This window comes from Denticeps clupeoides, chromosome 10 (assembly GCF_900700375.1).
Source record: "Denticeps clupeoides chromosome 10, fDenClu1.1, whole genome shotgun sequence".
Classification (NCBI taxonomy): domain Eukaryota; kingdom Metazoa; phylum Chordata; class Actinopteri; order Clupeiformes; family Denticipitidae; genus Denticeps; species Denticeps clupeoides.
Genome location: NC_041716.1, coordinates 5,313,596 through 5,335,886, shown reverse-complemented (window position 1 = coordinate 5,335,886; position 22,291 = coordinate 5,313,596). Strand labels below are relative to the sequence as shown.

General features: G+C 48.0%; 2 protein-coding genes across 2 annotated transcripts in view; one reads left to right on the top strand and one right to left on the bottom strand.

The window, feature by feature from the left end:
• The window catches only part of prex1 (phosphatidylinositol-3,4,5-trisphosphate-dependent Rac exchange factor 1), a 55,616-nt gene extending 37,852 nt beyond the window's left edge, over positions 1 to 17,764 (bottom strand). The window contains exons 1-3 of the mRNA XM_028993054.1: positions 17,585 to 17,764; positions 2,341 to 2,406; positions 2,019 to 2,141 (exon numbers count right to left, since the gene is read on the bottom strand). Coding sequence (XP_028848887.1) covers positions 2,019 to 2,141; positions 2,341 to 2,406; positions 17,585 to 17,725 — 330 coding nt within the window. The 5' untranslated portion in view covers positions 17,726 to 17,764. The remainder of the gene's footprint in view (positions 1 to 2,018; positions 2,142 to 2,340; positions 2,407 to 17,584) is intronic.
• A 3,496-nt stretch (positions 17,765 to 21,260) lies between these two features.
• tmem81 (transmembrane protein 81) lies at positions 21,261 to 22,016 on the top strand. The gene has a single exon (XM_028993371.1). It carries the CDS (start codon positions 21,261 to 21,263, stop codon positions 22,014 to 22,016), a length of 756 nt encoding a protein of 251 aa, XP_028849204.1.
• Positions 22,017 to 22,291: the final 275 nt, after the last annotated feature.

Genomic DNA, 22,291 nt, shown 5'->3' with positions numbered 1-22,291 from the left:
CATCCACTTAATGAAGGTGTTGCTCGCGGGCTCATGAAACCTTCATGAGTCGACGTCTGAGGCGCGAGGCCGAGCGCAGGAGCAGCCAGGCCTAACTGAGCAGCGGTGAAGAACGTATACCCCCCCCCCCTTATACATGCGCACAGACACTCAGGTATCCGAAGCCAGTAACGTGACACTCGGCCGAGGGCCCACGGTGTGCTTCACTGCATTGCTCAGGGCGGACAGATGGGAGGAGTCGGTCAGTCGGTCGGTTGACTTTCAGTAGCCGATCTGCTCGGTGCTACTGAGGGCCAAGTGACAACCGCTCCTCGGGTAACCCGAGTCTCAGCCAAGAGCCGTCTGAGCGATTTTACAGCTTGCCAAGGGGTGAATCCCAGTCCAAAAAAGACGTTGATTGAGGCATTACGATCGAGTAAAACCATTAGAAACAGAGATCTTAGGTCTTTTGAAGAACATAACACTAAATGATATGGGCTTAGTACTGCCTTCCTGTGGTTGCTGTGTGTGTGTGTGTGTGTGTGTGTATGTGTGTATGTATGTGTGTGTGTGTGTGTACATGGCCATGGCAGTGGACCAGGTGCGGCTCATCGACGCAGCCTTTCAGCCCTCGGTTTCCCATGACGGGGCAGTAAAAAGTGTGTCACAGCACGCCTTGGGCCCCTCCACCACAACCAACACGGCCTCAGGGGAACCTCTCCGCCTCCGGGCCCCGAAACGAGAGACGCTTGCAGCCAAAGTCGATGGCATCACTGGTCGGAACATCTGTCCTTGACATTTGTGTGAGTGAGTGAATCAGCACAGGGCTGAGGTGACAAAACACATCTGTGAGCGCCTGATTAAATTAATTTGTGCAGAAAAAAAAAAAAAAAAACACTAATAAGATAATTGTATGAACATAGATATGAGCATAGATCATATCTACTAATCAAATTTTAATTAAGGAGCCAGTCAAAAAGCTAAATACATATTCGATTAAAACTCCAGTTACAAAGTCCTAGTGCATCTCAAACAAAAAAAGGTAACTTTTGCCCAAATTTTATTCAAAGCGATAAAATGTCAATGCTTCAGCCTCTAAAAAGTACCGAATTTGCAAAGTTTAAAATGTTGCATCCCTTTTAAATTACTGGACATAACATTTACGTGTTTCGATTAAATGACAAAAAAGAATAAACTTTTTTTTCATGAGATTCAAAACTTTGCACTAGCACGTTCTATTTTAAGCCTGCTTTACTTACAATCACTAGAAATAAGACAGGGGTACAGATCAGTGGCCCGTGCCTGCCTGATCTGCCTTTAGCCTCGCCACCCTATGACCCACCAACTTCCCGAGGCAGGCAAACATCCGTGACAATCATAGCGCTTTCATGTTCCAAATTAAGCCAGATATAAAAGTGCACTCTTGTTCCCAGAATAACCCAGAGCCCCATCTAAACTGGAATTTTTCAGGGAGGGGAGTGAACCAAAACACAACCAAATCAGTGTGCGGCGTCACAATACCGGCACTGAGAAGCGCCACAGTCCCATGTCTGTTGGTCTGAGCCTTGTGGTTTATTTAAGTCATCGAGGTGCACCAATAAAGCAAATATTGATGTCGAGAGAACACACTCGCTTAGTTCTCCGCTCTTCATAATGCTCTCTGGCCTCAATAAGTCTCTGGCACTCAACCGGCTAATTGATGGACGTTCAATGGCTGCTTAACATAATTCATGAAGAACGGTGGTTAGTTCTAATGGGCTTTGTGAGGTCTGTGTGAACATTACATTACAAGCATCTGATTAGGACTGGTATATTTTATCAATCAATATGACACACACACACACACACACACACACACACACACAAAACTGCTCTGAAAGGAAAAAGAAGAAGAGAAGAGCCTGTTGGGGTTAATGGTCAAAGAGCAGAAGAGGAGGAGAGGGGGGTGCTTTAGCAAATAGGTGAAAAGGTCAAGGAGATGCCTGTAGAGATTGTTCACACTGATGCTCAAGGGGGGGGAGAATATGGCCAGTACTCACGAACTGCAGGAAGATGTGTCCGAGGGTGTGTTGCGCCTGGGGTTCTGGCTGCAGGCTGGTCTCCACCGTGCTCAGCACGTCCCTGTGCACTTCCAGGATGGCCTCGATGTTGGAGAAAAGAATCTGCAGAGGTCACACACACCCAAACAATACAATGCGCAAATCCACCAAGAGAAGTAATTAAAAGTCTTTTATTGTGCTGTCCAATATCTGGACAGCAGCAACCTGAATCTGAAAAAAAATTTGTTCCATCATAGTCACTGTTCAGTTTCCATGGTCTTGGTGTTTAGGACCCTCGATGTCCTCATTGTCTTATGTATACCTTGACTTGCTCCGAAGTAAGACACTGCTGTTCATCAGGCGTCTGACGGATCCTATGCAGGAAGGCCTGAAAGGGAGAGAGAGAGAGAGGCAGGGTTGGATTTCAGGATGAAGGTCAAACCTGCACCACATTAAAACAGCACGACACTAATGAATGGAAGAGACGAGAATAAATGACATTGTCTGATGGCATGGAATGGGGGGGGGTGACGAAACTCACAAAGCCAAAAGGCCAGGGGAGGGGTCAAGTGGGGTCGTGGGGGGGGGGGCTGGTGGCTGCTGAATTTTAAGTGAAGGTTACTTCTCGAAGAGAATACAGAATACATTTCCAAGCCTGAGTCAAGGTAGGAACCTAATTCCTGTCCCAAAATATCCACACTGCGGCGCGCAGCCTGGAGCCGAGCCTCGGCGAGCCACGGCACAACGCGGCGGATGGAAGTGGCCGGCTCCGCTCTGGCGATAGGGTTACGCGCTCCGAAGGGAGAAGAGGAGCCGGGCGAGCTGGGAGGGTGTCTCGTTGCAGCGCCGCTTCCTTTTGTGAGAAGGACGTACAGTACTGGGATGTGCTAGGGCCCGAATGGGTTTCAGTGGGTAAGACACTCGCATCGCTGAGAAAAGAAAAGGAATCTTTTTCCTCCTGGACTGCGACATCGGAGCCTTTGATATTAAAAAGTGCTCAACTTTTATTAATAATACCATTACAATAATTCAGGTAGCATTTAGCAATATTTCATCTAGACAGTAAATATTTCCCCCTCCAGAGATGGATGAGGTGGAAGACGACGTAAAAAAAACTGAAACCAGGGAATATGTGGGGGAGGTGGAGGCGGGGCGGCTGTCTGTCCTCCCTCCCTCTCTCTCTCCTCCTGACCCCACCCACCGGAAAACGGAGAGAAGGCTGGGCCGTCTAATTATGGGCCAGTGTTAAAAGACGGCGAGGCCGCACAGCAAGGTAGTCGTCCCGCTCCGTCCGTATACTGCTGTCGATCTCTCCCACCATCTGTCTGTTTTGGTCACGCTGTAGTATGGTGTTCTGCAGCAACCACTTTGTTCCACACTGTTCACGTGTGCGTGTCACTAAATGTCCCCAGGTTCATAACGCAAACACCTACAGGTGAAAAGTCCCCAAGGGGATTTCAAAATATGCACAAAAATATGAACAAAGATGATTGGTTATTGGTTACCAAGGTTACAGTTAAGGTAAGTTTAGGTTTATTATATGTAATTACATATGAATGCGTGTATAATATATATGTGGCACATTGATAATGATAGGAAATGACAAAGTGCATTTGAGTGTGGCAACCAGACCTCCTGTAGGGTGTGGCACTTTTGGTCTCAAACCTCCCCAAGTCCTGACCACAATGGCACAATGACAGGCCATGGAGTCCGCGGCCGGTGTAACCCCACCCACCGACCCACCACCCTCTCCACCCCCATCCAACCTTCACACAAGGGCCTTGCAACAGAATCACGGACACACAATACACAAAATAAAAAAAATCCAAAAGGTCTCCCAGCCGCGAAGGTGCTGACACCATGAGCCCAACGACCAATGAAAACGCACGAGAAAGCGGAGCAGACGTGACCATATCAGCGGGGGCGGGGATGACGCTCTGAATGTGTAGTGGAGCGGCGCTCAGGTCGAACTCCCATCAAATTTCCCACACGGCGAATCAGGACGAGCACCCAACTCTATCCTGGGGCATCAAAGGGCCATGGAAACGGGTGGTGGAGAAGCCTTCGTCTAGTCATCAAAAGCAGGTGAGACACTACCAGTCAAACGTTTGAACACACCTCCTCATTTATGAAAAAGGAAAACCTCGTGCGTATCATTTCAGTGTTATGTAATAAATAAACAGAATAGCAAACAAGGCAAAAAGTTGAACATCTGAACGTCCCTCCAAAGCAGGGCTTATGCTGAACACTTTCTTATCATTCACTCATGTTAATGAGCATCTCATTTGATGCTGATAATAATGAACAAAGCAGCCACGATCATGCAACATCCTTCACTTTCTCCTGACACAACAGTAAATACTAAATATTTTTCTTGCACTGGAATCTTCAAAAATGGCTCAAGGGTGTCCGCATCCACCACAGAGTGGGTGCATACAAGCTGCTCAAATGTGTCAGATGTTGTATTTACTTTACTTCAGGGGTCCTTCCTGACATCACCTTTTACATCAGCGCGGAGTCAGGAGAGCCTCCCTTCACGTGCGTCAGGCAAAATAAAAAAAAAACACACAGACTGGACAAAGGATGATGGGCTTCCATGGCAACTGTTGTCACTGGAGACACAGGAGAGAGTAAATGCGTAATGGGGTACAGCAGGGCAGGTGCGTCCTCTCGACCACACTCAGAGCTCAAAGGATTACGGTGATGCAGTCGTATCATTACAAAAACACACACACACACACACACACACACACACACTGCACTAAAAGGCGGATGACGAATGTCTGTGATTCGCTCGTGTCGATGGTTATTCATTCATTGGTGAGAGCCATTCACAAAGTTGCACATGGTTGCATCACAGCTGCTTCACCACCATGTTATACGAAGTGACGAGGGGGGGGAAAAAATACGTATGAAGATTCAATCTCAGAAATCACACTGTAACAGCAGCTGGTGGGAGGGGCGTGGCAGCATACACACACAGCCCTGGGGAAACAGAGTTTGAGCATGTCCATATGTCGCTCCAAAAAGAAACAAGCTGTCACTCTCTCTCACACACACACACACACACACACACACACACACACAGTCTTCCTGTAGAAAATGAACTATGCGCTGCTCAGAAGTGTGGCTGCGATGACACCAGCTCTAGTGACAGCGAGCAGGGCAGATTAAATTAAATGGCAACCGTGTCATTGGGGAAGGAAAATGGAACTTCCTGTCGGTCAGGGATGCGTGGCCATGCCCATCGCGGTTACAAAACCGCTCATTCCTCTGATGCTGATGCCGTCTCGGCGTTGGGCAAATAATACAAGAAATTTTAAAAAAGCAGCTAAATGGATTTTCCTATAGACAGGATCAAGAATCTATACAGAAGACCACACTCACTTATCATTATTGTATATTGCCGACTCTTCCCTGTATAACGTTGCTAATCATTACCACGTTGCTTGCTACGGTTCCACTCGCTTTATTTCATCGACGAATGGAGAAATAAGAAATCCCTTAACCGGATGAATCCTACACAAGCCAGATAGGGTTCATTAGTCATGTATTTAGCATTGTGAGTATAGTGCCAGTAAGTGCCACTCCGCTTAATAACCTAACCTCATCACTTTTATCACTTTTTTTTTAGCACTTCCTTTAAAGAAAAATGTGCTGAGGGGTGCAGTCTGCCTCCAGCTGTCACACTTTTGAGGTCTCTTTAACTTTAAACATCAGCATTATGAACAGTATTTGAAATTAGACCTATAAGACACAATGCCGGGAACACTTTTAGCAGTTCTTTTCCATTCTAAAGTCCAGACTGCAGCAAAAGCTGAGCATCTTGGCTGCATGCTTAACTGCACCAGAACCGGAAAGTGTCAAACTTACAGGCAGCATGCAAAAATACTTAAAATGTCAAATCTGATCTCATCCTAAATATCACAATATTGTTCACAATCACAGAGTAATAACTTCACAATCAGAGTGTAGTGTTAGTAAGGTAGTTCATGCTTCTTTTAATGTTATTCGGAAAAATCCCCAAACCGCCAGTCACTGTAATCAGGGTCCAATAACCAATAAATAACCAATTAAAGCTACTTATACAAATGTGATAATCAGTAAATATGTAAACTACATCGAACCACCTTTATAGGGGGCATATTAACCCTCGAGGGAGAAAGGGCGTGGCACGTGTTGCCATTTTTTCAGGATAAGTGTGGAGGTTTGAAAAATCCAACATTCCGACAAGTTGGATTATTATAACTGTGCGTAGCAGAGTGCGTCTTTGTGTGTGTGTGTGTGTGTGTGTGTGTGTGTGAGGCTGGAATCTTGTATTTACGCCCAGTAAACGGTCTGAAATTGGGGCTTATATTTAGCCAACAGAAAAGGTGGGGTTCCTCTCCCCTCCGCTTCCCCTCAAGCTGCTGGCAAGCGGCGTGCACAAACAGGAAATGAAAATCATCTTTGTCGCATTCAGATTTTCACAAAGGACGCCGCAGTTCCTTTTCTTGCGGAGGTGCAGCCAGAGGCCGTCCCTCCGAGAGGCGGACGAGGCAGACAGAAAAGAGGAAGGATGTCACGGGACGGGAAGCGGGACCGTGTCAGAGCCGGGGTGTGCAAGCTTCGGCCAACTGACGCCACATCTTGCTGATACTTCAATTACAAAATGTCAATTCGACTACTTGAGCAAGTTCATTAGGTTACTGTGGATAATTAATACGGAGCAACTCAAAACTCTGACCACAGCACTGACTAAAAAGACAAAAAAAATAAATAAATAAAAAATAAAGCAAGACAGGTCTCTTTTAAAGAAAGAGTGCAGACCAGGGGTCAAAATCACAAATCATATCAAGCAAAAGGGTGCCTGATCCCTACCCACAAAGCCAATATTTACATACAGTCACGGCCACTTCACATACTGAACTCAGAGCGACGCCCAAACAACCCTTTATCCTCCCAGCATTGAGTGCAAATCTGAAATCTGTTTGGGGAAAGCGGGGCGCGGTTCGGCCCCACGAGCGGGCAGAAGGTCTGGTGCGGGGCGGGCAGCCTTCACTTTGAAGTGACTTAGTGGAGCAGAGGAGGCCAGACAGTCTAGTTGGGACGGCCATATGCTCCTGCGGACCTGCAGACACCGGGAGGTCAGCCTTCTGCCTCCGCGATAACCCGAGCCCTCGGGTCAGACTTGCGCTGATCGTGGACCCCTTGTCCGTCATAAAGAGAGACAAAGAGACGCCCCACGGTCAAGCGCTAGAAATCACAATAGTATAGACAACATTTATTCTTGTGATTATTTGTTCGACTGAATAATAATGTCTTGGCAACGTTTGGACATATTTACAACCTAATGGTTCTCTTTTAACCCTGAAATCTGATGACCTTTGACAGACAAATGAACCGACGAGTGAAACATGAGTGAAAACAGTCTTACTGTCCAGGTCCCCGTCCAAGAGATAAACAGAGAATTAGATTTAAATTTTCCCCTGTTTCTTTCTTCCTTTCCCCTGTTAATATGTGCTTGTTCTGACAAATTTGCCCAATTTGCCACAAAAACAACTTTAAATGAAAAGAAATTTGATCATTTAGACATTCTTCAGACTAAGGCACTGAAAACATTACACAGTTGTTTTACCAGCTTTACAAGTCGTGTCCAGATCTACATCCTGGACCTCAAGCCATCTTATGTACAGCAAAGACCATTTTTTTTTATGAATGAAAACCACGTCAGAGGTTTGCTTTCCTCTGTATTGACTAGGACTGCTGACATGTCACAGTGTCAACCAGCCTTTGTAGAAAAATGACCACGGCGCTGACACACTGGAAGGGTGAGGCATGAGTTTGCAACAGTCATGATGACCATGCCAACGAGACCAAGGTCTCCTGACTGTGCCATCCGAGAAGGCTGATGGGAAACAACATTTTTTTTTGTTTTTTGGGGTTTTTTTTTTTTTTTTGCAATGTCATTCAAGTTGGGTAGGGCCTGGATTGTGAAAGTCGGGGAAAAATATTCTAGAGGCTTCATTTGAAACCGCTGGGTTTCAGCTGAATGGCCAGAATCGACGGAGGAAATAAAACTTTACCGAAAGCCATCCAAGTCTGCACCTGAACTGAAACATACGGCTTCATTTGCTTCTCCACTAACATGGTGAAGTTCACCAGCATTGAAATCTTGTAGAAGATCTCCGCCCTCGTTGCCCTCGGACATATGGTTCATTTCTGAAGCCTGCACCATGACGTATGCTGATGCGGTGTTTCAGTGGGACTGTAGGAAAAGCCGATAACGCTGCACGACTCTCGTCTTCACCATATCATTTACATTTAGGGGGTTTATGCGCGGGGTAGGCCAGCACTGTGGAGGGTCTTCACTGATAAAACCCCACTGATAACAGTTCAGGATGGGCTTTCCGAGCTCCGTTTCAATTCGCAGTCCTTTATTCTGTTTCTTCTCCCTGATAAGGCCTCAGCGGGAGGCATGCATTCACCGAGCAACACCGCGGCCACATGATGAAGAGATCTCCCGGCCTGATTAGCACGCCGTGTATGCTGCAGATGGCGAGGAGGATCTCAGATGCACTGATCCTAAGATGAAGGAGCCCTGAAATGTGAGCCAGATGCCTTAATTACCACCTTACGAATGAATGAAAACCGTGGGGATCAGGGATCACATTTTGCCAGTGCTTCCAAATTACAACATTTTGAGTTATGAATGAACGTCTGTAATATGATTGTAAAACACATCTAAAGAAGTGGGTGAAAAAAGGAATGGTAACAGCTGATGGTCTGTGGTCACAAAAAAAACGGAAAACTTGAACAAATGAGCTCCAACCTTATTGAAGCACACACTGACCTTTACGGCACTCGCCATTTATCCAGAGTGACTTAAGTAGGACACTTATCGAGTGAGAAAAATAGTTAGAAGACCTCTCCTGTACTCTTGACTGCGCCAGCGGCATAATTGTGATCTTTGTTTAAAGGTTTGCCATGCAAACTCTGCCCAAGCTGTAGCAGGTAAAGCAAGCTGGCATTCGGTGCAAATGACGGCGAGTGCATTTGCTGGACTGGTATTCTAAAATATGTTTGGTGTATTTAATTTTTCCAAAATAGGCAATGGTGCATGGGCGGGTAGGGATATGATCCTGTCTCACCCCTTTAAAATCCGGGGCATGTGTGGTCACATCAAACAACAATGTTGTGCCTTACAACATGAGAGCGACGTCCAAAAATCTCTTCACATGCATTTAGCTCATGCAAAATTTATAAGCGTTTATAACATGGTCATAATACCATAGTATCAATATTCTAATACGAATCGTAGTAACGACAGTTATGAATTCAACAGGATAACTTCATTCATTTTAGATTCTTAACTTGTTCAATATTCATGATTTCCTTTGTAAGTATTCACGAGGGAGTGAAATCAGCCTCAGGAAATGGGATGCTTGGCTCGCAGACTGTGGTGCCATATTGTTACATGCATGCCGTAGAACTTTTTTTTTTTTTTTTAATTGCTTTATCATTCCACATTCCTCCCATCGCTCCATCCATCCCTCCATTACCTCTCGTGCAGCCTCTGGGAATCAGCTATCAGGAGCCACGAGTAGAGTATCTAATCACACAGAGCTCCTCCTATCTCACCGTCTCCCATGGCAGTGCTTGTGTAACGGGGCTACCGAGACGCGGGGGGGGGTTGTTTACACGCCGCGGGTCCCAGGCAGGGAACTCACCCCGGGTCAAAGCGAAACCTTGCCATGGATCAATATGGTTCTCAGCCCTACATTCTCCCTGCCTCCTTCTTTTTGGGTTTTTTTTGGACTGAGCCAGAGACCTTTTCAACTCCGCTGGTTCCCACACCACCAGCGGCACCAACCTGACCAAAGCCGGGGGGATTCACACCTCGGCTGAAAGGGAGAAGAGGAGCTCTTCTGAGGGGCTCTGTGAGCGGGGCAGTGCCGGAGGAGAGCATGGGGCCATTTTGGTTGGCGTGGCGTGAAATCGAATAAATAAAATTGCGATGAGGGGGGGGTGGGTTCCCGTCTTTGTGGCTGGGGCCCAGAGGAGAGCCAGAAACAAAGGGCCCAGTGCCACAATGAGGCCTGGATGCCAGGAGCCTCAGTCCCCCCACCCCTGCAGACTGGCCCAGCCCCCCAGCGCAACAAAGTCGCCTTTGAGTGCCGGGCCCTTGTCTCTCACTTCCGCTTTAAAGGACTTCAGAGTTCACGCCTGTTTGCGCTGCCTGCGCGGGGGCGGAAACCGGCGATCTGCCGCGGAAGTCGCGGGCCAGCCGCGACACAATGAGCTACAGAGGTGACACAGCATGGCACACTGCGGTGCCACTGCACGGTGGCACGATTAACACACCCACCAACACCGGCACGGCTACAGGTGGGAGAGTCTTCTACAAGAAAACCGGACTGTTCTGGACACATAATATATACCAATATAGGTTGAATTTAGCTGTAAGAATCACAGAAAATGATTATCATAATATGGTGGATTTTGTAATACAACTTTGCTGTATGTTACTTGGCAGAGGCTTTTATCCAAAGACACCAGCGATTCTCATTCGGTTTCTATAGATTTTGAGTTACAAAACTAAGAGCCTAACTTGTCAAGAATAGAACATGCTAGGGAATTGTTAAGTGCTGGACGATTTTTTTTTTGTGAGTGTGTGTGCGCGTGTGTGTTAGACTCGTTTAAAATACTTTTTAAACAAGTGGGTTTTCAAATGTTTCTTAAAGGTGGTAATAGTCTCGGCTAGTCGAATGGAGCAGGGTGTAGGTGGTGAAAAGTACAGAACTTATTATACATTTTTTTTTTTTTATATTACTCCTGCCCCCATTATACAAGTTCAGATGATGTCCGATAATGCAGTACAGCATATCAACACCTATATACACCTATAAGCATTCATCGCAAAATATGGTTACTGAACGACAGAAGTTACTGTGAAGGAGAAAACACGTTTAAATCACGTTTCTGTTCACACTTTTGTATGCAGCTCTGATATAAAAAATTTCACTTTGACTGGAATAAATGAAACGGAGACAGCAGGAAAACGGTGCAACGGAACACAGGAACACAGATGCTGAGCAAAAAAAGCCAAATAGGATACGGTATGGCAGAACCCAACCCAGCAGGCACCAGGTGCACTGGAAACCGGCCTAAGAGGAAGTCACAGAAGTGACCTGGAAACGATATGACAGCCGTAACAAAGGGCTGCAGCCATCAGCAGGTTCACGCGAGGCAGGAAAAAAAAAAAAACGTGAATCATGGCACCGCGTCCGATTCCTGAGGAAGGGCCACTTCTCACTCCCGCCTGTCGCCGCCAGACCACGTGAGAGCCTTGTCGCCATGACAATCCCCCGTGTCACGGTAGCTCGTCGTTCTGTTTCCAGGGCCTGCAAATGTCATGGCGTGGACATGGGAAAAATGAGTCCCGATCACAGACGGCCTCCAAAAGCGGCCAGAGCTTCTGTTTGAGACACCACACGAGAGAGTCCAAGGTATCTCCATGGAACAGTGAGCCAGAGCAAATTGCTATAACTTTTCAAAAGCATGCATTTCATGTGAAAAGGGCAGGAACTTAAGGCAGGAACTGAAAACTGACGTGCAAAAAAAAATAAAATTTACATACATAAATAAATAAATAAATAAATAAAGACACATTGAACTTAGATATCATGCGAATTGAGTGGACATACCCTAGTGGGTAACACACGCGCCTATGAACCAGAAGACCCGGGTTCGAATCCCGCTTACTACCATTGTGTCCCTGAGCAAGACACTTAACCCTAAGTTGCTCCAGGGGGGACTGCCCTGTAACTACTGATTGTAAGTCGCTCTGGATAAGGGCGTCTGATAAATACCGTAAATGTAAATGTCCCTGTCAGACCGCAGGGGCCATCAGGATAAAGTCTGGACACGAGTCCGTGGATGACCAACTGAACGCACTGAAACCCGCCATGAGGGTAGAGGGCCGTGGTGCGGCGGTGGCACGACTGACAATCCGCATGAATTATGGACGCGTCGGTGCAGGTCGCCAACCAACACAAAGCAGTGTGCAGCAGTCTGGAAAGTGAAAGGCTGTTCGGGTCAATGTCAAATCCTGTGGCTTCTGAATCTTGAATCTTCCACTTACCTTTCCCCTTGGTTTTATTTTCTAATGCCACTTGAAAGTTACAGGATATATAAGTTACAGGAAAACAATTTTAACCCTTCGCCCTCAGTGAGCAGTGGGCAGCCGTGACAGGCGCCCGGGGAGCAGTGTGTGGGGACGGTGCTTACACGCTAGGTAAAAAACGATATTCTCACTATAGTGTTGTAACAACTATTACTAGGTACTGTGGAGCACTGAAAATGGAGTAGGGTATGCACGTTGTGTGTCTTGTGCATTTGTTGAGGTCCCAACGCTCAACCCCAACCCGACGTAAAGGGTGACCCGCAGCCAACTAGGCCGTTAACCTCTGAAGTCAGGAACCCCGTAGAGATGAAAGGACGGCTGAGGTGATAAACTGAGCGTCCCCCCACCCATCATGATCATCTTACCTTAAAGGACCGGAACACTGCTGCATAATCTATTAGCGCCTTTCCGAAAGAGCATTTGGGCGTCCTCCCGCATTTATATTTCACACAAAATAACGGTTATATTAGAAACAGGCTTATTTATTCCAACATCATCTCATCATTAGATTACCCACAAGCCACCTAATAAGGTATTAACAGTTGAACGAAAAGGTGGAATGTTGTCAGATATGGTTACAGCCCAAAACCAAGTCAAATAGGCGGAGTTTGAAACAAGCCAACGAGGCAAGCTGCAAGAAGCAAATCGAATTGAGTCTGGTATCCCGAGAAAAATTCCCACCGGTCCCTGTCAGCGGGGTGAAGGACTTCACGATGGACATCAGTTCGTTGTCCAAGTGAGAAAAGTGTGCAGTCACCATGAATGGCATCACCATTACTCATTATTCCACCCCCAGGTTGCTTCCCGAACGGGAACCTCATGGCTGTTTACCGCCCCTCCGATCTCTGGAGCGCTTATTTTCTGGGCTCGGCCCCACGGAGTGGGTGTTCAGGGCGCTCAAGCTTTCTACCATATGCTTACGTCTGCCCCTCACCACACCCCAAAAGACGTCTGTGCTTTGTGGTTCCGGCTTCCATCCACAAACCACTAAGGGCAATTCCCAGAGGAATGTTTGGGAATTTCTTGGGGGAATTTCTTTAGTAATTCATGCTGAGCCAAGGGTCATGTACATATTACATATTAAATGTCTGTCAAATAGGGCGTGGTCAAATGCAACAGCATCGGCTCTTCGCAGACCAATGCAGTATTTTACACAATACTTGTGTTATACGGAGCCTAATTCCAATATGACTGTGAATCCTGGTTTTGGGGAATCACTATGAAGAGATACCGCAATGTTGGCCACAGTGATTCGGTGATATACAGACGGCTGCAATGCGATCATCTGTGCAACAGAGGAAAAAAATGCCTTTTAAACTTTAAAAAGCAGAATTTTATCTCTTGAATCAACGTGAAAACGTCCACGCTGGAAGTATTGTCATGTTACTGATGCATTGCAGCAAAAAAAAAAAAAAAAAAAGTGTTTTATGAAGCAGAAGAACGGAGTGTATCATTTAGAGGCATATTCATTTTTTCCATCTTTGGGTCCTTTCTTCTCTAATAAAGAAAAGAAACACACACACACACACACACACACGTAGGTCACTAGACAAACCAAACAAGAGGCTCCTCTACAGAGGAAAAGAGGATTTCCACCTCGCTGCGCTCCGCCCACAGTGGGAGCAGCGGGCGTCTGGTCCCAATCTCGGCATTCCTCGCATTTTAGTCGCAGTCACTCATCACACACGTGGCACCGGGATCAGCTGATTAAAAAAAAACACCATCAGATGACTCTTCAGCCCGTTGTGGGCAACGCGGCGATTTCCTCTTTGGTCCTGTGTGATTACCGCATGCGGCAACATCTGTCTTTGTTGTTTTAAATGACATTACGGGTAAAAAAAAACGTCTTTTCACTTTAGTAGGGCTGGCACCACCATAATTGAGAATAATTTTTTTGGTTTAATTACACTAAAATGATGAAGAATTCATTCATTGGGCTTCTGTCAGAAGAAAGAGCTTCCAGTGGAGGTACACTCCATGTACATCTCAATTTGATCCAAATTGATCTCAAAACGATCCAAAAATATGGCTCTCAGCCCTTCATATGGTCACAATGGGGCAGTGGTGGCCTAGCGGGTAATGTTAACGGACCCGAAGGTCGCAAGGTCGCGGGTTCGAATCCCGAACCGCCAAGGTTCCACAGAGGTGCCATTGAGCAGAGCCCCGTCCCGTCATGGCTGCCCACTGCTCACCAAGGGTGGTGGTTAAAAGCAGATATAGAACTCGATTTATTGTCCGGCTGTGCATGACGAAGACATTTTGAGAAGTTATGAGATTACGACATGATCATCATTAATGGCCGTCTGGCACACAAGCAGCGGGTGGTGGGACGGCTTCATCTGGCTCGCGCTGTGCCGCAGAGGAGCGCTCCTCCGATTACAGCCGCAGACGACAACGCCCGATCTCCTCCGAGGCGTCGGCTTCGTCACATTCTCCGCCTCCCCACACACTCGAGGCCCGTCCCCCCACGGAAAAATGTCCCTTCGTTCACAGGACAGGAGGCCGCAGGCTTCCGAGGAGAAGCTCTGTGATGATTAGCGGCGGCTGGCTTGACACTTGGTGTTGGGAAGCCAAACACGCACACACACACACACACACGGGGAATTGTCTGAGGCGAGGCGCTTTGAACATGGCCACAAAAGAAAGAGGGTGCCTGTGCCGCCGCGGTTCAGACACGCTCGCCAGATTCTTAGCATTCCTGGTGCCAACTTGTGCCTCGGAGAAATGGCTTATAACGCACATGACGCCGTTACAAACACCGTTAATTCATGACATGATTTACACCACAAGCCGTGTGCCGTAATCCGGGCACCATCGCGCCCCCCCAGACCCCGCCACCGGCCGGCTTCTTCTTGTGAAGACGATTGCCCGTGAAGCCATTGTCATTGTGAAACACTGCAGCACAGCACGCGGAGACACAGTGAAATGCGTCCTCTGTTTTTAACCCATAGTGAGCAGTGGGCCCGGGGAGCAGCGTGTGGGGGCCGCTTCCTTAACCGCTGGGCCACCACTGCCCCGTGGACCCCCTACAACCTGAAGCGCTGGGCGAATAAAGCCGCCTTGTAGAATTAGCGGCCACGGACTGGACGTTTATTAACCCCGCCCACCCCCCCACGGGACGTCGGTGTAAACAAGCGAGCTTTCCTAAAAAAGCGAATCCTTTACGTTCATGAACGTGTCATCGCGGAGGTCATTTCCTGTCTGTAATCCACGCCAGCGCCGCTCTGGACCAAAAACTCCGTCGAGTCGTTTTCGGGGAGCGACTGTGGTTAGTGGTTACCAGGGGCCGCCCCCCTACCCCGAAACCTCCAGTTCCCCCAGTTACCAAACAAAAGCAACACACTGAGCTCACAGGAAGCTCCAGGTGGCCTCCTCCGTCCGCTCCAGATGCGCTCGGGGGCGAGGGACCGAGGCCATCCTGTTTGGCCACGGTCCTGCAGGAGAATGACGGACCCTCCGTTCGGCAAAAAAAAAAAAAAAAAAAAAAAAAAGGAAGGAAGGAAGGAAGGCGCAGAGGAAACGGAGATAACCCCCCCCCCCCCTCGGGCGGGGTCACGTAAAGCCGCGGGCCGCAGCTCGTGGTCGCTGGGCAGAAGAGAACCGCCGGTGTTGAGAAATAAGAAATGGCCGAGAAACGACGTACTTTCTTCCCTTGCCACATGCCACTCCGGCAAATTACCACGTGAGGTGGCGTCTCCGAGACATCGGCAGACTTGTTCCGCCGTGCGGGTCGAGATTAACGTGTATGTAGCCGCGCATTTGGGCCAGGGGGCTCAGTGCCATGTCTGTGTGCCACCTTGGTGGACTACGGGTCCGCTTCCTCACCCGCTAGGGCCACCGCCTTGTACCGTTGAGCCGTATAACGTACCCTTGGGAACTAATCAACTTTTCCCTCTTAAAACTTCATCGCCTGAGTCGTGACCCATCGGCAATCGTAATCATATCATGTGACGCCCGTAACGTCTAGTATTCTAAAAAGGTGCCTTTCATCCAGACTTGTCCAGACTTCTTCTCCGTACCGGGTGCTGAGGAGGCCTGGCGGGCATTTTTTACTCATTTATTGCACGTATTGCTTTATTCAAAGGGCATTTTTGGACTCGCGCTCGGCCGCTCGGCCTCCTCCTGCCTCCAGCCAGACGCCGCTTATCAGGCGAGAATGGGCCGTTTAACGCAGCAGGGGAGCTGCCGTGGATAATGCGATTACGGGACCAAGACAAGGCCTGGTTATGTGGAGGAGAAAGGAGCCCCTTTTCACCCCCCTCCCCCTCCCCCACCACCAGAAGACGCGGTTATGAGACGAATGCACTTCAACAGGAGTTTAGATGCGCTTCAGGAAGCAGGCGAGCGCACGGGACAGGAGTACAGAGAGTACAAACATCTGCAAGGGTGACATCACTGGGGCAGCGGTGGCCTAGCGGTTCAGGAAGCGGCCCCGTAATCAGATGGTTGCCGCTTCGAATCCCGATCCGCCGGGGTGCCCCTGAGCAAAGCACCGTCCCCACGCACTGCTCCCCGGGCGCCGGTCATGGGTGATGGGTTAAATGCAGAGGACAAATTTCACTTTGTGCACCGTGTGCTGCGCTGCTGTGTATCGCACCACTTCACTTAAACATCTCAAACTCATGGGAGGGGCTTTTAACTTTTTTAAAAGTTAAAAAAAGTTTCAAAGTATTTGCAATACTGTGTAGCAGTTGCAGAAAGCATTTCACTGCACATCATACCGTGTATGACTGTGTATGCGACAAATAAAATTTGAATTTGATTTGAATTTTAATGCAGGATCGCAATAATCCCAACTGCGAAAGACACAGCAGACAAAAACACTTACGCCGTAAATATCGCTGCGACGTGACGTCAATCCCTTTTTATGAATGAACCTCGTGTTATTTATCGTCACGTCATTTTTCGGAGTAATTACCGCCGAGTTCGTCTCTAATTGGATTGATCTGTCTGATGCAAATTTGCGCGGGTCGAGGAAGCCCGGCTCCGCTTTACAAGCAGGGAGGGGGGGGATAAAGGGAGAGGAACCCCGAAAACCGCAGCGTCGAACGACCCCTTCGGTCGATCGAAAGCGCCGCTTTCGATCCGGCAGCAGGTTTCATGAACGGGCGACGTGAATTAAGACAGAGGAAGAAGAAGAAGAAAATAAGAGCATCCGCGACCGTGGTCTGCCCGCGAACAGCGGCCCGGAGGCGGGCGTGAAAGCTCGGTGCGTGGGGGGCATCGCTCCGGGCACCAAGGAATTCCACATCGTTGCGACTTCCCCAGAGTTACTTCTCACCCCCAAATTTGCATCACTTCTGCCGAAGTTGGCTGCTACTTGAACTGGTTTATGGAGCTGGGCTTGATCATTTCAAAAAAATAATAATATTATTAATAATAATAAGTAGATAAAACTCACCGACTGCAGGAAAGCGAGCGTGCGCACGTAATCCCGCTCCGTGTTTAAGATCTCGTTCAGAACGCAGAGCCGCAGCCGCAGCTGACGGTCCGAGTCCTTCGGGTTGTGGAGCCCGTGTTCCGGCTGAGCGTCGTCCTCCATTCGGGCTGTCCGCTGTCGCCGAGACCGGCGTGGAAATCCAAACTCGGGTGTGGAGAAAAGCAAAAAAAAAAAAAAAAAAAAAAAAAACCCAAACCAAAGCGTCTCTTCTGTTCCGGCGTTAATCCATTTCGGTCCGCGGGAACGCGGTCCCCCGCACGCCGCTGTCCGTGAAGTTCAGCTGAAGGTCCCCGTTAGCATCGCAGCGCAGCGGTCCGACCGAGGCGCCTCCCGCCCGCACCCGAAACAAACTGTCCGCTCAAAATGACTTCGGGGGAGGGGGTTAGAAGCAACGAGGAACGTCGGCGGGGACACCGGCGGGGCTTTAATAAGGAGTTGTGACTCCGCTCGTCCGCGGCGCTGCCATGCCGAACAGGCGCTCCGAGGAAACTTCTTCTCACGCGCGGCGCGGGCGACTCGCAGTGGCGACCCCTTCTGAACGACTCGGTCGAACCGGCTCTCCCCAGTGAACGATTCGTTTTTTTTTTTTTTTTGTTTCGTTCCACCTATCGTAGACACGATCGAGTCGCCACGCGTGGAAACAGCAACGAGAAGTCAATCGTATCATATAAGATTGCAGTCAATGTAAAATATATTTTTCATTACATGATTACAAAAATTATTTCTATTCACTCCCCAGTGAATGATTCTTTTTCCTTTAGTTTTGTTCAACCTATTGTAGACATGATCGAGGCAAAGTCATTGCATTGTTACAAAAATATTTCTATGTTCATAGTATAACTCTGTGTGATAATTACACTGGTCAAAAGTGGAGTACGTAATCCCGTGGGTTTGAGGAGCCGTTTGCGATCCGAGTCATTTGATCACATGATCCGAATCACTGAACGGCGAAAGCGGGAGAAAGATACTGACTGAGTGCAAGTTCTCGTCCGCTAAAATTCCGACAAAAGCAGGTGAGTTTTCCATATATTGTACTTACAGGGTATCGAAAACGACATTTACACACAGAAAAGTACCTCGCTGGACATCGTTTGCTTAAAATCGGACGTTGGGAGGCGCCCTCTAGTGTTTAAGTGAATTTCCAGTGAATTTGGCAAAATCACGGTTGGCGTTGGAATCACTCGACATTTGTGGTGATAAAATAAATAAATATACAAATCACTCCGTATGTCCGTATGTGTCTACACCAATTTTTTAATAAACGTTTGTTTTCAGCTATCTGTTTTTGACAGTAACTTTAAAAGCACCTTATTTAATTAAACTTTTTTTTTTTTTTTTTTTATTAACCAAAACTTGCTGTTTGGCCATAGGCTAGAGGAACATGTAAGTTTTGTGTGAGTGTAATTGAACCATCGGACAATTTAAAGTGATCTGTTTTTCTCTTGACTGACTTCTGCTGCTGGTGTTGCTTGGCAACACGTGTAATAACTGACTGTTTTGCAATACCCAACAATATTCAGATTAATTTTTTTTAAATGACTGAAGTGGACCGAACTGCGATGCCATTGTCTTCAACATCATAAACTAAATGTTTTAGGGGCAGTGGTGGCCTAGCGGTTAAGGTCACTGGTTCGAACCCCGATCCGCTAAGGTGCCACTGAAGTGCCACTGAGCAAAGCACCGTCCCCACACACTGCTCCCCGGGCGCCTGTCATGGCTGCCCACTGCTCACCAAGGGTGATGGGTTAAATGCAGAGGACAAATTTCACTGTGCACCGTGTGCTGTGCTGCTGTGTATCACATGTGACAATCATTTCACTTACATTTACATTTATGGCATTTATCAGACGCCCTTATCCAGAGCGACTTACAATTAGTATTTACAGGGGACAGTCCCCCCCTGGGGTTAAGTGTCTTGCTCAGGGACACAATGGTAGTAAGTGGGATTTGAACCTGGCTCTTCTGGTTCATAGGCGTGTGTGTTACCCACTAGGCTACTACCACACTACTATATTTATATAGTACACTTAACACTTTATATTTATATTGGCAGAGTATATTAACATACACAAGGAACCAGGTTCTTGCAACACAATACAAAATATAATTTACATTAATGGCATTTAGCAGACACCCTTATCCAGAAGGACTTACAATCAGTAGTTAAAGGTCCGTAGGAGAGTGTTAACCACTACTACCACCACATATAATACAAAAATAATAAGGGAACAAAGGGGAAACATTTATCAAACCTGTACAATATAGAGTTGAGATCTTATTTATGCACAAAATACAGATTCTAAACAAGCACAATGACATGCAGTTATGAAATAATATGCAAGTATGAATGTGTAGAATTGGACTGGGTTGTGTTGTAGTCTGAGTGACGTTGCCACAAGAGCAGCAGACTGTGGTGACGACCAAGATCCCTTTTTACACTTTTTCCTGCATTCTTGAATCACTTACTTTGGCCAATGAGATTTTTAAGAATTTTGACAGTGAAAGGCTGTGTCTTGCACACAGTGTCTTCTTGCTTTGACCTTTGTACAGGAAGTGAGTGCCGCACCCCCACCTTGTTCATTTTAAAAAGTCTACTTTCTATTTGAGTGACAAAAAAAAACTGTGGGACACAGTTTTGTGGAAATCTATTTCACACCAAAAAGAATGCATGTTGATGCATGATGGCGTAGAAAAAGACACACATACAGACCAACCTACGGAGCAGAGTGCAGCCTGGGAGGTGAAACGGGGGCCATAGGTTTGTTGCCAGATGCGCGGACGAGACGAGATGAAATATCGCCTCCACGGCCCGCTCCTCTGGATGTGCACGCAGGAGAACGGACGCAGGCCGCGCAACGGTTTTTGGCGCTTCAGATCGATCGCATCCTGTTTACTTGACAGAAGGAAGCACATCTACACCCGTGACACGGAAAGATGTCACCGCAAGCGGTCTCCACCCTTGCTTCGGTTCAGAAACACGTGCAGGCACCCTTTTTTTTTTTTTATTATTCTTATGCAGCTTCAGAGCTGTGATGTCTCTGTTGTATCCGGTGAAATCCACTTCATGCTCATGTCTAAAGTGTTTTTCACCGCTGACAAGAGAAGAATTCCACTAGAAAATTCCACGTCTAGAACGGCAACTTTGGCCAGAATCTACGTTGGTAAATGTGGAGTATTTGTGTGAACAGAGTGAATTTGTGATGTTGAAGAACGGAATGTTCTTCACCCTGAAGGTAGTGAGGAGAACAGGAATCACTTTTTGAATCACTGACATATTTCACATTTTACAAATTTGAAGGTATCTGTGCTTTTGGGCAGTGGTGGCCTAGCGCTTAAGGAAGCGCCTCCGTAATCAGAAGGTTGCCGGTTCGAATCCCGACCCGCCAAGGTGCCACTGAGCAAAGCACCGTCCCCACACACTGCTCCCCGGGCGCCTGTCATGGCCGCCCACTGCTCACCAAGGGTGATGGGTTAAATGCAGAGGACAAATTTCACTGTGTGCATCGTGTGCTGCGCTGCTGTGTATCAAAAGTGACATTCACTTCACCTTCTTTATCTGCTCAGTTAGATTTTTTTTAACGAATTGCTCAATTTGACGTCGTTTCAGGATCGCTGAAGAACATTTGATGGTGAACCCATGGCAGGCTCAGCGTGGTGCCTTCTGGCCGTCTTTGCCTGCGCTCGCCCCAGCCGCGCCGAGTTCGCTGGCGTCCACATGAACGCGGCAGAGCTGGAGGAGCTGGACTCCGTCGAGTCGCTGGTCGTCACCCACAGCTCCCCGTGCAGCGCCACCTGCGGCCTGGGCATCCGCACGCAGGAGCTGTGCCGCGCGGGGAAGGGTTCCGGGCCGGGCCGCTGCCAAGTCAGGCAGGTGAGCTGCCTGGACACCTGGCAGTGCGGCCTCCAGACCCTGACGGTGCCCACTGGCCAGAAGCTGACGCTGGACTGCCTAGGCGAGGTGACGGAGGCCATGGGCCGCTTTTCCTTCATCGTGTGGTGGCGCCACGCTCGCGGCGTGGTCACCACCAACAGCGCGCTGTTTGTCCGTCTGAAAGTGTCCAGTCTGGACCACCTAACGCTGGACCCCGTCAAGGAGGAGCACGCAGGCACCTACAGATGCGACGTTCTGGACAGCGACCACCGTCGGGTCAAACGCCTCTACAAAGGCCTGAAGGTTATAAACTCGGAGATCCTCCACTTGGACTTCACCCAGTCTCTGAATCGGTGGGAGAAGCCGAGGTCCAATAGCAGCTCCTCCTCGGACCATCGGTACCCGATCAGGGTGTCCAGAGACGTCATCTTAGGGAGCGTCTCCATTGCCGCGAGCGTAGCGCTGGTTCTTTCCATGGCCTTTTTTTATGCCTTCTGCTGGGGGAAAACCCCGAGGGACTAGAACCCAGAACCTGTAGTAACAATAGCGTTCAAATGAATTCAAATCTTGCTAGTTTGTTTGCCGTTTTCTGTAACAAATAAAGCCTTTAAAAGCCAAGAGTTTTCCCCTTCCATTTCCAGAGACTGGACGAATGAGACACACGGACGGACATATCAGCAGGTTCTTTATTGCTTTCAAAGGGCTTACTGCTGTTGTCAAGTCATTGACAGCAACACAATACCAAGCCATTCAAAGAAAGGTGCGCAGTGAACAGAGAATCCTACGCCGAATCCTTT